The sequence below is a fragment of the Coloeus monedula genome (assembly GCF_965178545.1).
Source record: "Coloeus monedula genome assembly, chromosome: 11".
Lineage (NCBI taxonomy): Eukaryota > Metazoa > Chordata > Aves > Passeriformes > Corvidae > Coloeus > Coloeus monedula.
The window spans coordinates 2,045,918-2,063,129 of record NC_138791.1 but is presented as its reverse complement, the minus strand read 5'-3'; the positions used below and the strand labels follow the sequence as shown (position 1 = coordinate 2,063,129).

Below are 17,212 nucleotides of genomic sequence, written 5' to 3'. Positions count from 1 at the left end.
TTTTTATCCCCTTGAACTTTTTGTTTCTTTACTGCCCTGTCTAAAAAGATAACACAAATCACCTCAGCTTCCCCCTGGGCTCAGGGTATTGAACCTTACTCCTTGCAGAGAGAGTTTTACACCCACTTTTAGCTGCCAAGTGGAAAATGTGGCTCCACATCCCCAAATTGTGCCTGTGTTTGTTGAGGCCAGCAGCTGGTGGAGCGTGAGGTTTTCTGCTGAGAGGCCAGAGCTGGGCTGGCCCTGCTGGTGACGGAGCTCCTGCCTGGCTGAGCCCCCACTCTATCTGGAAATTGTGTTTTCTGCAAACCAAACAGACCAGAGAAAGTACATCTGCTGCTTGTTTATTGATTTAGGGCTCTTCCTGCCTGTTTCTGGGAAAGAAAAAAAAAATAAAAAGAAGGCCACCTTCGTTATTTCACTTTTAATTTCCTTTCTCCAAAGTAAGCAGAGCAAAATTAGATTTAGGCTGATGCATATTCCACAAATAAATTACATGGACCTAGAGTGGTTAAATGAACTTTGCTTGGGGATTATTGGAAAGATAAATATTTAAACACTGAACTTGAGGTAAGTCATGTTTATGCAACATCTGGGGGGTTTTTGTCATTGCTTCTCCGCCCCCTCTTTTTTTTTCCCTATTGTGGCTTTTCTAGTCAGCTCAGCCCTGAGGACATGAAATCAGGGTGAATACCACCTTCAAAAAACTGTGTTGTCTGTATTGTTGCCGGCAGAGGGTTTTTTTAAACTATTATTTTAGCAGATCATCTTTGCCTGGCTCTATTTTTATAGAAGTCTTTGATCATATTTCACACTATGCCTCGGTTAAAAGAATTCAAAGTAAATTTAGAAGAATTCAAAGTATATCTCTTGGAAAAAAGTCAGCTTGTATTGAAACTGTTCAAAAACACTTAAATTACAGTAGAACCTATAAATCTTTGAGCACCATAATGTATGAAGCTTAAATTTGAAGGTTTTATTTTAAATTAATAGACTTACAATTGCAGGATGACACTCTACTAACCAGACTCAGAAACTCCAGGGAATTTCTGCGGTAGGGAAGGATAGGGATTTCCTTTACCTATGGAAAAATGCAGACAGCAATCCAGATGGGGACTGTGCTGGTTAATTCTGTAGCCATCTACGGGGTCACTGAATTACCTGCACTACAGACCAGCCAAGGTGATATTGGAGGTACTGTGGAATTGTATCAAACCAGAAAATTCCTTTCTACAGTAAAAAAACGTGCTGAGCACAGGTGTGAAGTCTTTAGATACTGAAGATTGATACAATAAAGTACTTGCCTTTTAAGCTTGCAATACAAAAAAAAAATCTTCAATTTTAAAAGGTTCATGCAGATGAAAAGTTAAGAAACCATAATTAATAATAATTATCCTTGCTATTGTGACATCAATAAGGGAATAATGAAATGAACTGGCTTTTTAGATTTTCATGCTCATCTAGAAGAGAAATTTATCCTTTCTAGAGTATGTCCCCAGAAATGAAACACCTGAAATGCCCCTGATTGGCAGGAGTTTGCAGATGGCATTTTATTTTCCAAATTGAGCCTGGTTGACTGCGTGGGCTTCATGGGTAGATAAAATAAAAAAGGAGGCCCTTTGAGTGACTTTTTATGGTGTTTCTTTGTAGAGATCTCTGGGCAGTGTTACCATCCATTAAATCATCCTCCCAGGCACACATGAACAGGGATGGGGTGTGTTGGGCCTTCCAGGGCTGGCTCTCCATAGTTCTGGGATCTCAAAGCTTGAATCAGACAATTCCTTCCAAAATTCTGGTGGAAAAACCACTTTACATCCTGCAACTCCCAGACAGGGGGAAAAATAGAAAATCATTAAGTAGGATTTCTGACCAAGAGCCTTGGGTTTGGTCTGAGGTAAGAAAGGATAAACTGAGCGTGTTTGTAAGAGAGATGTCACATCTGTGATGGCCACACAAAACCTGAGCAGCCACCCTGGGTCACCAGAGCAGCACCACTTCCAGCTGCCTCCACTGCCAGGGTGGGTTTTGTCTCCTTGGAAAGCACAAGGGAAGGTTATTCGGTGGGGTTCACTGCAAGGTTAGAAGAGTTAGGTTAGAAGAGTTTTTCCCTGATGCTGCTGCAGGAATTGCACGCACAGAACCCAAATCTCACTTTAAAGGAAGTGGATTCAGGCAGGAGAGAAGCATTTCTCAGATATTTCCTAGCAGGAAGTACTATGGCACACTACTGATTTTACTTTTTATTTTTCATAGCACATCGCTGAAAATGCTGGTGGCAGTATAACATAAAACCAGCATTTCTTCATGGGCACACCATTAATGTGTGACCTTTATGGTTTTGGTGATTAACTGCTCAGGTGTCAGAACTGTAGCACCTATTCCTGTGCTTTCCTTTCCACACAGCAAGTTTGGGGTTGTTTGTTGTTTTGGTGGGGTTTTCCTGCCCAAATTCCCTGGCAGCTCCACACTGGGGGGTTCAGCACCAGCAGCACCCTTGGCTGTGGAGCTGCCCTGTACTGGAGGTGAGTGGGCAGAAATGTTGGTTTGAGCAATGTCAGTGAACACTGTGACAAACACTCTTCATTTGGATAACAAATTAACTCTCACAGAAGAAAAATATGGATTCCTTCCTTTTCTCCACAAGAAGCAAATCCTCCACCAAATTTTGAGAGATGAGGAGAAGGGAAATTTTATGTTTTATCCATGGCAGTGTTTGATTCCTCACACTCAGGGAAGTGCCCACATCAAAGTAGCACCTACTACCAGTAGTACTTTGTCATGGAACTGAGCTGTGTAACTTACCCAAAGTCAAGGTTCTGTTGGAATAAAACAACAACAGGAGAAGCTCAAACCACATAAATGAAAGTGTGTGGACCAAATCCATCTTTGTAACTTTTAGGAGCTGATAAAACAGATACAATTTGAATATTCACTGATGTTATTCTGATTAATGGCATTGGATTAGCAAATGTCAGCGTGTTCCTCAGCTGTTTGTGTATGTGTTCCCACAAAGAGCCAGGAGTTTTTCCAGTTGCTCCCAATATTTATTACCCATCCAATCATATTCATATATGACTATAAATTTGGAAAACTTTATTCCACGTTTGCCAAATATTCTGGTTTCTGTCTAATTAATAATGGTGGTTTATTGCATTGCTATTTAAGCTAGAAGCCCTTGTTATCCTATTTTTTTATTCTGCTGTATTTTGTGTATATTAGATGTATGTGGAAGGGCTCATGCAGTACAGACACTTCCATCTCTCACATTTATGAACTTGGCAGATTTCTCAGTTTCTCTTGTTGGTCTTTGGGTCTTCCCCCTCAGTTTTTAATTGCCAGAGGCGAATTTTTACTTTCCTGAATTTAAGAAAGTTTTCAAGAAATCAGCAACACTTTTTGTAAAATGGCCTTTTCCCCTCAGTGGTACTTTTCAAGGCAAACAGCTTTTATAGCAGTAATTATAATATAAATGATAATTATCAGTAGTTATAATGCAAATTTAAGGAAAATCCATGGAGCTGGTAAGTTTTCACGGTCTCTATCACACTTTTATCACATGTAATGTTCATCAAGTATAAGAATAGTCTGGAGAATGCCTGTTCTGCCAAAATGACCAGAAAAGAGCAGATTGGGAAGTGGGATGGGAGGACTCAGGTCAAGTTTTCTTTAATTTCTGTGGGGCATTTCAGGCTTTGTTGGCAGAACAAACCCCTGGGCATGGCTTGGTGACAGAGGTGCGCTGCACGATGGCAGAGGGAAAGCTGGGATGATTAAAGTCAGAGCAGGAATGAAGGAAAAGCTGCTCAAACCCCAAAATAACTCCAACTGCTGAGCCCTGGCTTCATGGCCCTGTCCCAGGGAGAGCTACAAACAAGAGAAGTGCTGCGATTACTGAGCTTGGCCTGCCTGGGTTTTTCCTCTCCAAAGTTTGAACTGCAGCATCCAGAGCCTCTGGTCTGTGCTGGGATGTGGTGGAGCACATGGAATCTCAGGATCCAGAGAAAATGATGCTGCTGCATTTTTCTGAGGGAGGAAGCACCGATTCTTTTTCTTTCTTTTTCTTTTTTCTTTTTTTCTTTTTCTTTTCTTTTAATGTGTTTGTTCCTGCGGCCCACAGAGGATTCCACAGCTTTGGGATCACAGGAAGATACGTGGTCCTGCTAATTACAGGAGTGCCATCTGTACTGCTGTGCTCAGAGGTCTGCCAGCATTTCCATCACAAACCCCAGAGCAGTGGTTTGCAGTTCAGTCACAGAAATGTGGTGCTGCCCTTATGAATCTTGAGTCTGGCAATGATTTGTTCCCCTCCTACCCCCAAAAATTGAAAAAAAGCCCTGGTTTAAAATCTGAAAGTGATACACCAGTGACTAGATGTTGACTAAGCAGGAACTTTGGTTCCTGCAGTTTAGCAAGAACTGTATTCCTACATTCCTGTGTAGGTGGCCTTTACTGTAATATGCTTTTGCAAGTGCTTTTGGTTATTCTGAAACTAATCAATGTCTCATAAAACCTCTAACAATTCTTAGTTTATCTTCTAGAGCATCAGCTTTGCCTCTGGTTGTGTTTATTGTGCTGGGATGTGGCACTCAAGGAAGGGTTTGGAGCCTGTAACACTGTCCTGCTGCTGCCCAGTTTAATTACATGGTGAAGGTGTTCAGATTTTTATTTCTAGTTCTAAACCTCTTCTGTGAAATATCTGTGTTTATGCTTGGGTGAGAGAGGTTAAATATAGGCACGTTTTAGATTTAAAAAACCCATGTCCACGACTGGGAGTTCTAAAACTTCTTCAAGTGAATGATGGAAGTAAAAGTGGTCATTCACAGCACTTTTTGAGAGACAGAAGCATTCCCATTTCATTGAATAAAGTGTTTTCATGTGCTTCTGTATATTTGATTTCCTACTCAATGGCTGGATTATACCGAATTATTCCTTGCACTCTAAAGCTGGAGCCTTCCCTAGAAAACCTGGATGTTCTGTATCACGAGCAGGTTTTTGTGAATTATACATCACTGCTTTCATAAGTGGTCACAATGTATTTACAGCCCTGCTAAACAATGGAAATCAAGGGGAAAAAGGTGGTTAATTTGGCATCATTAATGATTAGAACCTTGGAGAGTTTGTGGGTCAGAAAACACAAAAGCAAAGCTTAAAATAGGAAACAGCAGAAACTCCGTTTAAAAAGTGAAAGTTGAAAGGAAGATATAAAAAAAGTTAAATTAAGATAAGTTAAGGACACTAGTTGGCTGCATTGGGAATACCATTGTGCTCAGAAAACACACCCAGCAAGTCACCAGAGCACAGAGGATGAACACTTTGAGGCACCACATGGCCAGAACAGCTTTGGCCACGTTATGATCATGCTTAAATAATTTCCCTAAATGATGTTGTTTAATCATTGAGCTCGTGGTTGCTCTCTAATCAGCCTGTTTTGTTTCCCCCCAGCTCACAATGCCAACCTTTCCTGTTGTTGTGAAGATTGGACATGCTCACTCAGGCATGGGAAAGGTGCAGATGCTGCTTGTTGCATGTTGGGAGCCTGGGCTCTGTCCCTTACCTGTGCATGCTCCTTCCTTCCCTGGATATTTTACCTTTTACCTGCCCAGACTCTGTCTCGGATCCCCCCTTGCAAATCTCTGCCTGGCCATGCTAAGAAAGCGTCTCTCTTCAGGGAAATAAAAACAAGGACAAAGTATTTTTACAACGAGGCCTTTGCAGTTTAAGAGCTGCCCTTTGTGGGCTGTCCTTTGAAATGTGCTGAGATGCTTTCTTGAAGCAAAACCTTGTTTATTAATTTGCTGTCTGCATTGCAACTCTTCAAGAGTCAAGGTCTGTTGCACAATCCAGCTTTTTGGAGCTGGGAGTGTGGGAAGGTTTTGCCTCAGTTCTTTACTGGTTTCAGCTTGATACTGAACTTTGATTCATTTCCTATCTTGATGTGTTGTCTGTGATTGTTTCTTACCACTGTATAACTGCTGCTTTCTTTCTCCTAAGTAATTGCATTTCAGTGGTGAGTACAGATGTTTTGGTATCACTTATCTCACGGTGCTGGGCCAATGGGAGAGCGTTTAAATCCCACCTTCACTGCTAACAGTGACAATTTCTGGTCATTGCAGAGTAACTTCACTCACTGAAAACACTTCAGTGCTAGAAGTGCTTTAGATCTTAAAAGAATTAATCAGAGAATAGTTACATTTATCATCCTGAATCTCCAAACCTCCATGAACATAATCTTTGCTACCAGCAATAGAAATAGAAAACTGATTTAATTGCAAGTTGTACTGTATGTTATTTTTTGCCTATGACTGTTTTGCTTTGTTTCATATTTAGTAAATCATTGGAAGTCCAGCAGCCACTTTAATTGAGAACAGAATGAACCACTAATTAAGCTGCACTCTCTGTGGATTGCATATGTGAAGTGTTAGAATGTTTATGCTGTACTTAGGATATTCACCCCTCGTTTAGAGAAAAGGGGAAATAATGCACAGAAATGTTCCTCGTATCAAATGTCTAGAAATGAATCTAGATTTTTCTTATAGCTATGAAATATTTTAAACCCTCAAAGATTAAATGCAACCAGAGAGCAGAGGAAGGTTCCCCTGGAACCCCAGCCCTCTCTGAGGGCACTGCTGGCAGCAGCATTTCCAGAGGTCCCAGTCAAACCCACACAGGCCAGTCAGTTTTCAGGAAATCAAGTGGAAACGAGGCCTTGTGCCTGGTTTGTGGCTCTCAAATGGCAAATTACTCTGTGCCATTCTCCATCTGAGAGCTGGGAGTAAATACTTAGACTTCAGGCTTTTATCTCCACCAAATTCCCTTTATTGTGCCACGTCCCACCTCCCAGCCTGACCCTCAGGTTCCCTTTTCAGTTCCAGAAGAAGGAAAAGCAAACGAGATGCTGGGCTTGCAAAGAGCTGCAAACTCTCCTAATATTGGATAATCCCCACCTGCCTCCTCACCACTCTGAAATGCCCTTTGGGTCAGTGTGGCAGAGTCCCACCTTCCCTCTCCCGTTTTCCACTGACCCCAAGGCTTCTCTCCTGAGCCCCTTTCACCCCCTGCTTCACCTGCTCCGAGGTCCCCCCAGGGATGTGCCCTCCCTGCCCAGAGGTGATGTCTCTGCCCTCCCTCTGCCCTCTAAAACCTCCCTCTCCCCTAGATCAGCACTCCCCACTTTTCCATCCCCCTCTTATTTCAAGATGTAAAAGCTGATGGTTTAGTGCAGAGTGTTCCACGCCTGGGAAATCCCCCTCCCAGAAAGCCCAACTCCTTCAGAGAAGAGGGAAAAATGCATCCAATGGTTCTGCTGCCTGGAGCCAGCCCTCTGTGCTCCCTGAGAACGTGCACTCACCGGGATATCAGGATCCTGCAGCCCCCCCCTTGTGGGAGAAGCTGCTGGGATGGTGTGAGAGCTCCTGGTGGGCTCCACATCCAGTCAGTTACCTGAGCAATTTACAGACCCACCAAGAACTCTACATCAGTTGGGGCTGCATGTCACACCTAAAAAAATTTCTGAGGCCTGCAGCTCTATAACTGACCAGCATCACTGCAGAAAAAAGCAAAGAAATTTAAAAAAAAAGGAAAGCAAAATAAAATTCCACTGTCTGCAAATCGCTTTCTCTGGATAAGCAGGCAATGTTTTGCCTAGAACAACAGATATTTTAAAGCAGGAATGTCACAGAACCTAGAAATCAGATAAAATATCAGATACTTTTTTTTTTGATGCTGTCAAAACCATGCTTCTCATGAATGCCATTTGCAACCGGATTCCACATTTTATTCCTAATTACTCTTTTTTTCTTTTGTCTATGCTGTGTTCTTGTGGCTTGATGGCTCCAGATCAAGGTAGACAACCACTACGATTTTCAGGACATAGCCAGCGTGGTAGCGCTCACTCAGACCTACGCCACCACTGAGCCCTTCATAGACTCCAAATATGACATCAGGATCCAAAAGATAGGCAGTAACTACAAGGCATACATGTGAGCCAAATCCTTATGTTCTTTCCTGCTTTTGTTTCAAAATTGATAAGCACCAGTAAGATTAAAGAGTGTTGGAGGTGTTTCTGAGCTGATGCCTCCCCTGTCACACTCTCTGGAAAGAGTATTTTAAACTTTCTGGATTTACCAAAATTCTTTGTATTGTTGATTGGGACTGGGAGGAGGAGAATGAGACACCAGGTGAGCCTGCTAGAGGGGTTTTTCTGCTAACTTGTGTTCATTATTCTCATTTAAAGAAAGGAGCAGTTGGAAGAGGGTTTGGTTTCACAGAGGACTTGTTAATTCAGATTTCTCCGTATCTTTTCAATTTAAGAACAAATTTTCTTCAGATTTTTCTTCTTCCCTCTGAGGATAGGTTGGATGGCATTCATTCACAGAAACAAACTGGAATTGTCACACTTTAACGGAACAAAGTCCTCTCCTTTCAACAGAACACATTAAAGAAACAATCCAATTTTGCAGTGACCTTCACAGAGCTGCATGAAAACCTCTTCCAGTTTTAGAACCCAGGTGTTTGTTTAAAGGCCATGACTAAAGGAGAGGCTCAAAGGATGTTTCAGCTTCACAGACAACATTAAGCAGGAGCAGCACACCAGGTTATGATGCAGCAGTTGAGCTCTGGTACCTGTGTTTATGCAGATTTTTACTCTGTTTCAGTTATCAGGCAGTGTAATCTGTCAAACACCCCTTTAATTTCTCATTTTAGGACAAGTTAGATCATCTCATGCCTTTGTTCCCTCACACTTACAATCCTGAGGCAAGGAAAATAGAACATGGATAAAAATACACATTTACATAGGCACACCCACATCTCCACACAGGGATATTTCTCAAGGAACTCCTGAAGAGTGGAGGGATCAGAGATTCCTTGGAAGTTGTTTGGAAGGTGCATTCAAGCTCTTTATCAGTGAAGAACTCCAAGCAAACCATAAATGTTGAGAAAACCTAAAGTTGGAGCTGGATTAAAGCAAATCCATAAAATGTTTTATAGTTTAAAAGACAGGGTTGATGTTAAGAAACAAATAATTTAGAACAGCCATGAGAAAATAGAAACTTTGGTCCAGGGTGGGAGAAGGGGAAAAATTTATCTCCTTAGGTTGATATTGGAAGGCCACATTCTCTTCTCACCAAGACATTGCTGTCACAGCAGCTGCTCTGTCCTGACCTGGCACTGATGGGGCAAAGAACATCCAAGGCTTGGCTTCCCAAAACAGCTCAGAAACCCCTCCACTGCTCACTTACACATGAGGGGCCTCAGGAAAGCACAGAGCTGGGTGCAAGCACTGTTCCCATGGGTCAGGTGCACCCTGCAGTGTGGACACTCAGTTCTTCTGCTCCGTTTTGAACCCAGGACTCACTAAACGTTGTGAAAACAGCACGTTGGAAATTTGGGTTGTACACAGTGACCACGGCAGAACACTCACAAAGCTCACAAGGATTCAAAAGTACCTGGAATCCTCTACTATTCAGTGTTTTCAGTGATACAGGGCTGTGATTTAAGCTCCCTGTGGCATTCAGGTGTGATGGGCTGTCCCCACCTCTCCCTACAGGTTCTAGAATCTGAAACAGATGATGCAGCTTTTATCCCCGAGCTTCTCCACGAGAGTTAATTCCAGCTCTGCTTGTTTGTCTTACACTGGAGCTCCAGGCCTGCCTTTCCCTGGCTTTCCTCCCTCTCTGGGGACACCCATCCCACTTTTTCTGACAGCACCGTGTCCCTCCACCCCAGAGTCCCCTCTCTCCACCTGTCTGGGCTGTGCCTTGGCCCAATCCCACTGCTCTTCCAGATTGCTTCAACCTTCCTGTCTCTTCATCCTTACCCCTCACTCCAGAGCTGTTCCCATGCCCCAGGTTGTGCCTCAGCCCTTGGATTCTCCTCAGTGCCATTCACCAGCCTTGCTGTGCCCCTGCTCCCAGTCCCAGCCTTCTCCACCACAGACCTTTTCATGCCCCTGCTGCTGCCTCTGCAGGGCTGGATGGGCCTTTTCTCTCTTTTTCTCTCTTTTCTCTCTTGTTGGTGCTTTGACAGGCAGATTCCTCGTGTTGTGCTGCCCATCTTTCCCCTTCTCTAATAAACAGAGCTGATTTTTCCCACTCTTACAGCTCCCAAGGGTAGAGTTTTAGGAATAAGGCCCAGCTCTTGATGGCTACAATACATGGCCAGCTACCAGATGTAATACTGGGCTCATCCCCTGTGATAGAAATTGGACCACAGCATTTCGTAGGAGAGAGCCCCACTCTTTTCCCATTGACTTGAAATTTAAATGCTGTTCAGCGTCAGGAACAATTTTGGAAGAGTCAGCCATGGTAAATTTATCATTCTGAAACATAAATGTTTCTTCTTCACAGAAGAAGCAGTTGGCCTAAGGGACAGCAAAAATAAGTTAAAATGACAGCCTGCTCCTCCTACCTTTTATTTATTTTTAAGTTTCTGCTCAGAAACTCTGGGTTCATCCAAATGGTAAAAGCTCAGTGATCATTTTTTCTCTAGATTCCTTCATACCCTTAAATCACACAACAGAATGAAATACGGATTCGTTATTACAAAGCATCGTGGAAAGGAGAAGATTTACCAAATGCCTGAAGAATTCTTCACGTGCACATGCATATACATGATGTCAGGAGAATATTGTTCTACAGCTGGTTCTCATTTTGCTCTGTGACACAGGAACAGAGCACTTAGAGAGCCACCACAAAAAATACCAGCTGAACATTTGTTTTTGTAGTTTAAAGAGAGTTATTAAGAGCCTCAGTTTTATAATTCTGTGGGAAATTGTGGTTTAAGTGGATCCATGAGTCACCAAACACGGGTGCTTATCGTCTGTCAGTAGAGATTATGGCCCAAAAAGGAGGATTGGATCCCTGTAAATACCACAGCCCCTCCAGGGGCTGTGTGACACACACTTAAGTGCCCTGGGCACCCGGGCAGGATCCAGCTGACTTCAAGGAAATACAGTTTAAAAGGGTCACACACAATGTCAAAAAACAGAAATACAAAAGCCCTGTACCTAAATCTCCCCTCCAAAAGCAGCACTGCGAGTCCAGGGCTTAAAGTGCTTTGATCAGAAGGTCGATCAACCAAAAGTAAAGCACATCCAGCAAGGGAATAGTGTTGGAGGATCAAACCACAGAGCAGGCTGCCTACTCAAGAATAGCAGGCAGACATTTCCACATATTTTTCTGATGACAAGTCCCTGCCCCAGCAATTTGCATTGAGTACTGTAAATGCCACTAAATAAAGCAGGAAGGTGTTGGAAAAGGGGAAGCTCAAGTTACTATGAATTGTTCAGCAATTCTAAAACAGTTCTTCCTTCTTGCAAGGACCAAACCGAGTGCAAACGTGTTAAGCCTAAGTGTAAAGCACTTAAAGCTGCAGGAGTTGGTTTATTTACTATTCAGTGTTTGGCTAAAGAGGAGGGAATAATGATGTGAAAGATTCTTGGCAATTATCAGAAGTGAAGAAGGGTGGGAAACCTACATATTTGATATATATAATTACAGAAATCATCCCTAGGGCTTAGGGTGTCTGGTTGGGTAGTTTTGGAGCAGTTCACCATGGTCTCTTGTTCTGGAGTTCATCTGTGTCAAACCCACAGTTTCCTGAGATTCCACCAGTCAGTTCTGTGTCCACGGCATTCCTCAGCCCTCCTCTGGTCCCTGCAGCATCCTCACAGCCAGCCAAGCATCCATTGGGAGACCTCTGCAGGAGCTTTTCCCACTGTGGAGGGAAAACAGGGCTTAAAGCAAACCATCTTTGCCTCTCTAGTCAGTGGTGCTGGGATTACATCCCTGCAGCTGAGCATCTTGAACTAAATACTTGCTACAAGCCTTCAGGATAACTTTTTGCCCTGATTTGGTCACATCTTCCTTCCTAAAAGATACCTAAAAGAGTCCCTTCTAATTAATTCCTGTGAGAAGTCTGCAAGAGAATCGAACTGTGCTTTGTGAGATTTTCTCTCTGATGCAGAATGTGTGTGTAGAGTAGTAATGAACCTAAAATCAGTAATTTTTGAGCAGGCACATGTATATAAACATCACCTTAAAAAATGGAGCAGAAATCACAACATAACCTTATTGCTGGGCAAGGTTTCCTTACACAGCACTCAACAAGCATCTCCTCTCCTCTCCTCTCCTCTTCTCTCCTCTCCTCTCCTCTCCTCTCCTCTCCTCTCCTCTCCTCTCCTCTCCTCTCCTCTCCTCTCCTCTCCTCTCCTCTCCTCTCCTCTCCTCTCCTCTCCTCTCCTCTCCTCTCCTCTCCTCTCCTCTCCTCTCCTCTCCTCTCCTCTCCTCTCCTCTCCTCTCCTCTCCTCTCCTCTCCTCTCCTCTCCTCTCCTCTCCTCTCCTCTCCTCTCCTCTCCTCTCCTCTCCTCTCCTCTCCTCTGTTTTCTCTCTTCTTTCTCCCACATACACAAAGAACATGGCATCACAGAAGAATTTTCTGCTTTAAAACCCACCAAACATTATGAGGCTCCCAGAGAAAAGTCAACATTCCCCCACAATTGCTACTGACCCTCATAATTAACTTAATGGAAAAATGGAGAGAAAGCTCTTGCTGCTGCCTAATGTACTTTTAATACATTGCAGATGTTCCCATGATTTTACCAACTGGAAACACTTCATAACTTGTATCCATAGCCTATTCCCAGTACAGCATTTAGCTTTCACAAAGCAGTAATCTTCTCAGCCCTAGTAGCAGTCCTAAGGTCTGAAGAGAAAAAAAACCCCACTTTACATGGATATTTTCTTTCTTAGAGATTAAATAGAAGAAGGTGAACTGACACAGAGTGTTTAGATTATATCAGTAAACAGCAAAGACTGAAAACCGGTGGAGAACCCAAAATCCAGCTCCAAAACACACCTGTAATCACTTCAGAGGTGTTAGAAACATAAATATGTTTCTTTTCAAGTGTTGGGACATAACCCTGCAGTGGGGGTGGGTTTGGAAGGAGAAGCTGAAGCTTCTTGACATTTACCTTTGCAGTACCAGTGTGTGTTACAGATAATCCAGTGCCTTTGTAGCTGGCACCAGCTCATTTCTAACACTGCCCCTTCATCAGAGCAGGCTGGGTTTTTTAGAAAAATCTTAAATAAATAAATGGGGAACAGAAATTTCACAGCCCTGTCATTCTTTGCACCTCCAGTGAAGTATTGCTGACAATGCTCTTACAACCCCTCACGGTTCAGATGTTCTGTGACAAGCTGCCAGCTAGGAAAAAGGGGTCAGTGCTGCTGCTGCACTCATGTGGAAAGCAGAGTCATTTGATAGTGAGAATATGAAACCACTGGCTGTCTTTGTAATGTTTTCCCCCTTTCAGGAGAACTTCCATATCCGGGAACTGGAAGACAAACACGGGCTCTGCCATGCTGGAACAAATTGCTATGTCAGATAAGTAAGTCGAGTCTCGTGTAAAAGGTAATTAAAACAAAATTAATGGTGTTTTATTTTAAATGAATTTTTAAGGAATCCCATTGTTGGTACACAATTCACAGTAAGTGCATGTCTTGTGTTCATTTGGGGAAAAAAGAATCTCTCGATTAGGTGGAGGAGCAGAGCCAGGAGTTCATGTGGCTTGTCCCAGAGTTAACTACCCACACTCAGGAGCCCTGGGTGTTACGTGAGCCCTTGGGCTCCTACATCCACATCTGCACCTAGAAAACTGCTGGAATTCCCTTCAGAAAATTAAATTTCACAGATTCAACCTGTCAGTCATTTCTCCTGGTTCATTTGCCCTCTCTTACCCACCAGTCTTACCCAATGCACAGTTTTAAACTTTTCTCCTTCTACACCCTGTAGCATAGCTGAGCAATGCAGCCTTCACTTTGCCTTTTTAAATCCCATTTCTCTTTTCTACTTTCAATCCCAAATTCCTTACTTTTCATTTTATAAATTTCCACTGAACTGCACTGTGAGGCTTTTTCCCCTGTTGCTGGGATACACTGAAGCTCTATTTCCCTTGTGCCATCATTCCAGCTCTGTACTTTGGTTTACTGTGCTTTTCCTTTTCTTTCCCATTCTTATCCTGGATAATTCTTGCAGTCCAGTTGAAAACATTCATGCAGCACCACTTTGAAGCTCAGAACTCTTTTCTCAATACTCCTCATTTGCTCCACAACACATGAACCTCTTTTCCCTGCAAAACAAAATCTGAGAGGCTTTTGGATGGCTATGAATTTTCTGTTGTTCAGCTTCTCCAAAGGCTGCCACCAGTGGAAGCTGAAATAAAGTCTGTGCAGTGAAAGTGTAATTTAAAAGGTGTTTTAAAGTTCAACAGTAGTCATGTTTGGGGGGGGTTGTTGGTTTGGGGTTTTTTTTTTTTAAAGTCTGGAACCTACAACTTGGTTGCTCTTACGAGCTGAGGGAGACACAGGAACTGAACCATTGCCTGCCCTGGAAAGGTGAAAACAAGAAAGACGGGAATTCCAGCTCCCTGCTGTCCAACCCCTGTCTAGACTGTGTCCTCACTGATCTCCCCTCTGGGGATGGACTGGAGCCACATTATTTTCTCTTTCTCATTCCCTCCCACCTCCCTCTAGAAAGTGAGGTTATGTCTTCCCTGGGAGGGAGAGGCAGGGGTGAGCTCTGGGGTGTGTAATTACAGTCCACGGGCTGTGTGGAAACACAGGAGCTGCAGTTCTGCCCTGAGGAAAGCAGTGCCAGCAGCAGTGGGAAATGCTCCCCTCGCCCTGCTCCTGCTGGAAATGCTCCCTGAGCTTTGCTCCTGCTGCTGCTTTTCAGTGTAAGTTAATTAGAGCAGAATAGGGATTTTCCCATTAAAACACTGGCCAACAAAACAAAACTTCCTTTATGCTGATGAGGCCAAAAGCATGGAAAAGGTGGAGGTTTTCCCCTCAGAGAAAGGGGCGTGTGTGACACAGCCCTGCTTTAGTGGGATTGCCCACAGAGTGCTCACAGCAGAGCAGGGCACACAAGGGGAAAAGAGACTTTTCTGAAGAGCTGGAGCAGTTTCACCACACAGCAGAAACAATCAGATCTGCTGCATTTTGGTTTTAATACAGGCCATGAATGAGGAGGAAGTGCCTTGAAAGCACTGCCTGATGGACATTGTTGGCTGAATACAAATCCCAGGGCAGAAATTTAGAGAAGAAAGAAGAGTGTGGCAAGAAGGGACAGTGAGAAGCAGAGGAGCAGCACAGTTTAAGGTCACGCTCTCTCATTTACCCCCTGTTCCAGAGCTCCTGCTGCCCAGAAGAACAGAGAGCTGTGCCAGCAGTGCCCACCTCACCTGGCACACCTGATATTCCCTGCCAGCCCCCTGGGAGCAATCCTTTCTCCTTTATTGCCTGCCAGCCCCAAGGCTGCTGCTCACACTGGCTCTGGGAAAAGAGGAACCGTGACATTTTGTCAAACCTACTGTGCAAGCCTTGGGTTTAAAACACTCCAGGCTGCTCCATCCAAGCCCCCTCTTTCCAAATGTAGTTTTCCAGCTCTGTGTTTGTTGGCAGAAGATGGACTATTAAATATACTTTCATAAATCTGATTGATGTTGCAGTATTTTAAAGAAAATTTCCTCATTTTTGTTTTCATTTCGAGTCCAGATATTTTCTGTTCAAGACAAGTTTTGTTGTCCTCGTGACTTTCTAAGATACACAATATTTTACAGAAAAAAAAAAAAAGTTATTTATAAGCAAGTGCATGCAAAAAGTCCAGTCAGTCAGTGCATCTACAGATGTTGAAATTGTCAGGCATCCAAAAAACCCTCTTGTATTGGACAAAAACCATGTTTCTCACAGGAAAAAAGAAATTAATTTCATTGCTAAGATATTACCATCAGGGTCTTTTCAAACAGTTGTATCAATTTCTTTGTATTCTGCTTAAAAGAAAAACTTTTCCACTGGAACAGATTTGATATAAGAAAATATAAAGAATGTGACTTAATAAGTTTGCTTGGAAAGGATGCTCTTCCTGGAGATATTTATACATGAATCAGACTCTCAGCCCAGCAATGAATTTCCTTTGATCCTACGATGAAATCAAATGCTTTGTTTATTACAGCAGGGGTTTTTTCAGTGGAAAAGACTATGAGGTGGCAAATCCATCATCAGGGCTCCAGGGCTGCAGCAGGAGAGGGGCTGGAAGAGGAAATAGCTCAGCTTTGGACTCATGCGTGAGCCAAGGAAAGAGGGAGAATTCATGATAAATGAATGCCTTAAAAATGGGGATTTTTAGCAAATCATGTCCTTCAGTTGCTGACATCACCCTGCATCATTCCTGGGTCATTTCCTCCCTGCCTGGTGTCCAGCCCAGCTCTGCTGGGAGTCACTGAACATTCCCAATGCTTTTGGTGTCCTGGGATTCTGTCCTTGCCTTTGGGCTCTCAGAGCTCTGTGCTGGTGTCACTACAGCTCTGCCCTTGGTCACAGGAATTGCTTCACTCTTCTTCCAGTAAATCCCACCTCATCCTCTTGTTGGACAGACAGTTTCTCTCTTCTAGAAAAAAAAAGGGAAATAAATCATATTGCTGCTTGTGGAACGGGTCAAGTGTCCCTCCTCAGTCTGTGTCTCTTACCAGGAGATTACAGAATAAGCTGAAGAGTTTTTATGCTCAGCACTGTGTGAAATAACCTTTTCAGGAGTTGTAGAATCCCTTGGAATTCTTTAAAATCCAGTTGAGATTTGTTGTAGTTGTCTATAACCCGACATAAGGAACATAATCCTTGTCTGCATGCTCCATAACACCCATAATGTCATATATTAGGTTATCCTGCACCCCCTGAGGGATTGTCCTGGCTGGATTTCTCCTTTTGCTCAGTGCTGTGGGAATAAAACCAGCCTGGCTCCTTTAGAAAACAGGTGGGGCCACGATTTAGGATGGAGCCTCTCACTCATTTTGCTGATACAGGAACCAAACCCATCCAACGTAGTGAAAATTCTCAGTTTAGGATGAATGTTATGTTCAACAAATTATTAGGTGAGCCTCTAGAAAATCAAGAGCCTGATGAGATACTCACGGAGAAAATTATTTTTACGAAACAGGTACAAGCTTTGGGTTGACACCTGTTCTGAAATATTTGGTGGTTTGGACATCTGTGCTGTTAAAGCTGTTCATGGGAAGGATGGAAAAGATTATATTTTTGAGGTAAGCAATCCCACTTTGTTTTTTCAATATATGCTTTTACATGTTACAAACACCCAAGGAAAGAACCCTTCTGATCGCTGGGCATTGGCTTATTTGGGTTTCAGTCAAGGCTGTGTA

General features: G+C 43.2%; 1 protein-coding gene across 1 annotated transcript in view; it reads left to right on the top strand.

Annotated features, from left to right (window-relative positions):
• Positions 1-17,212, top strand: part of SYN2 (synapsin II) — a gene marked incomplete at both ends in the record, with an annotated part of 152,254 nt that overhangs the window by 106,830 nt on the left and 28,212 nt on the right. Inside the window, 4 exons of the mRNA XM_082288687.1 lie at positions 5,443-5,505; positions 7,837-7,979; positions 13,313-13,387; positions 16,993-17,095. Of these exons, the coding sequence (XP_082144813.1) occupies positions 5,443-5,505; positions 7,837-7,979; positions 13,313-13,387; positions 16,993-17,095 (384 nt within the window). The remainder of the gene's footprint in view (positions 1-5,442; positions 5,506-7,836; positions 7,980-13,312; positions 13,388-16,992; positions 17,096-17,212) is intronic.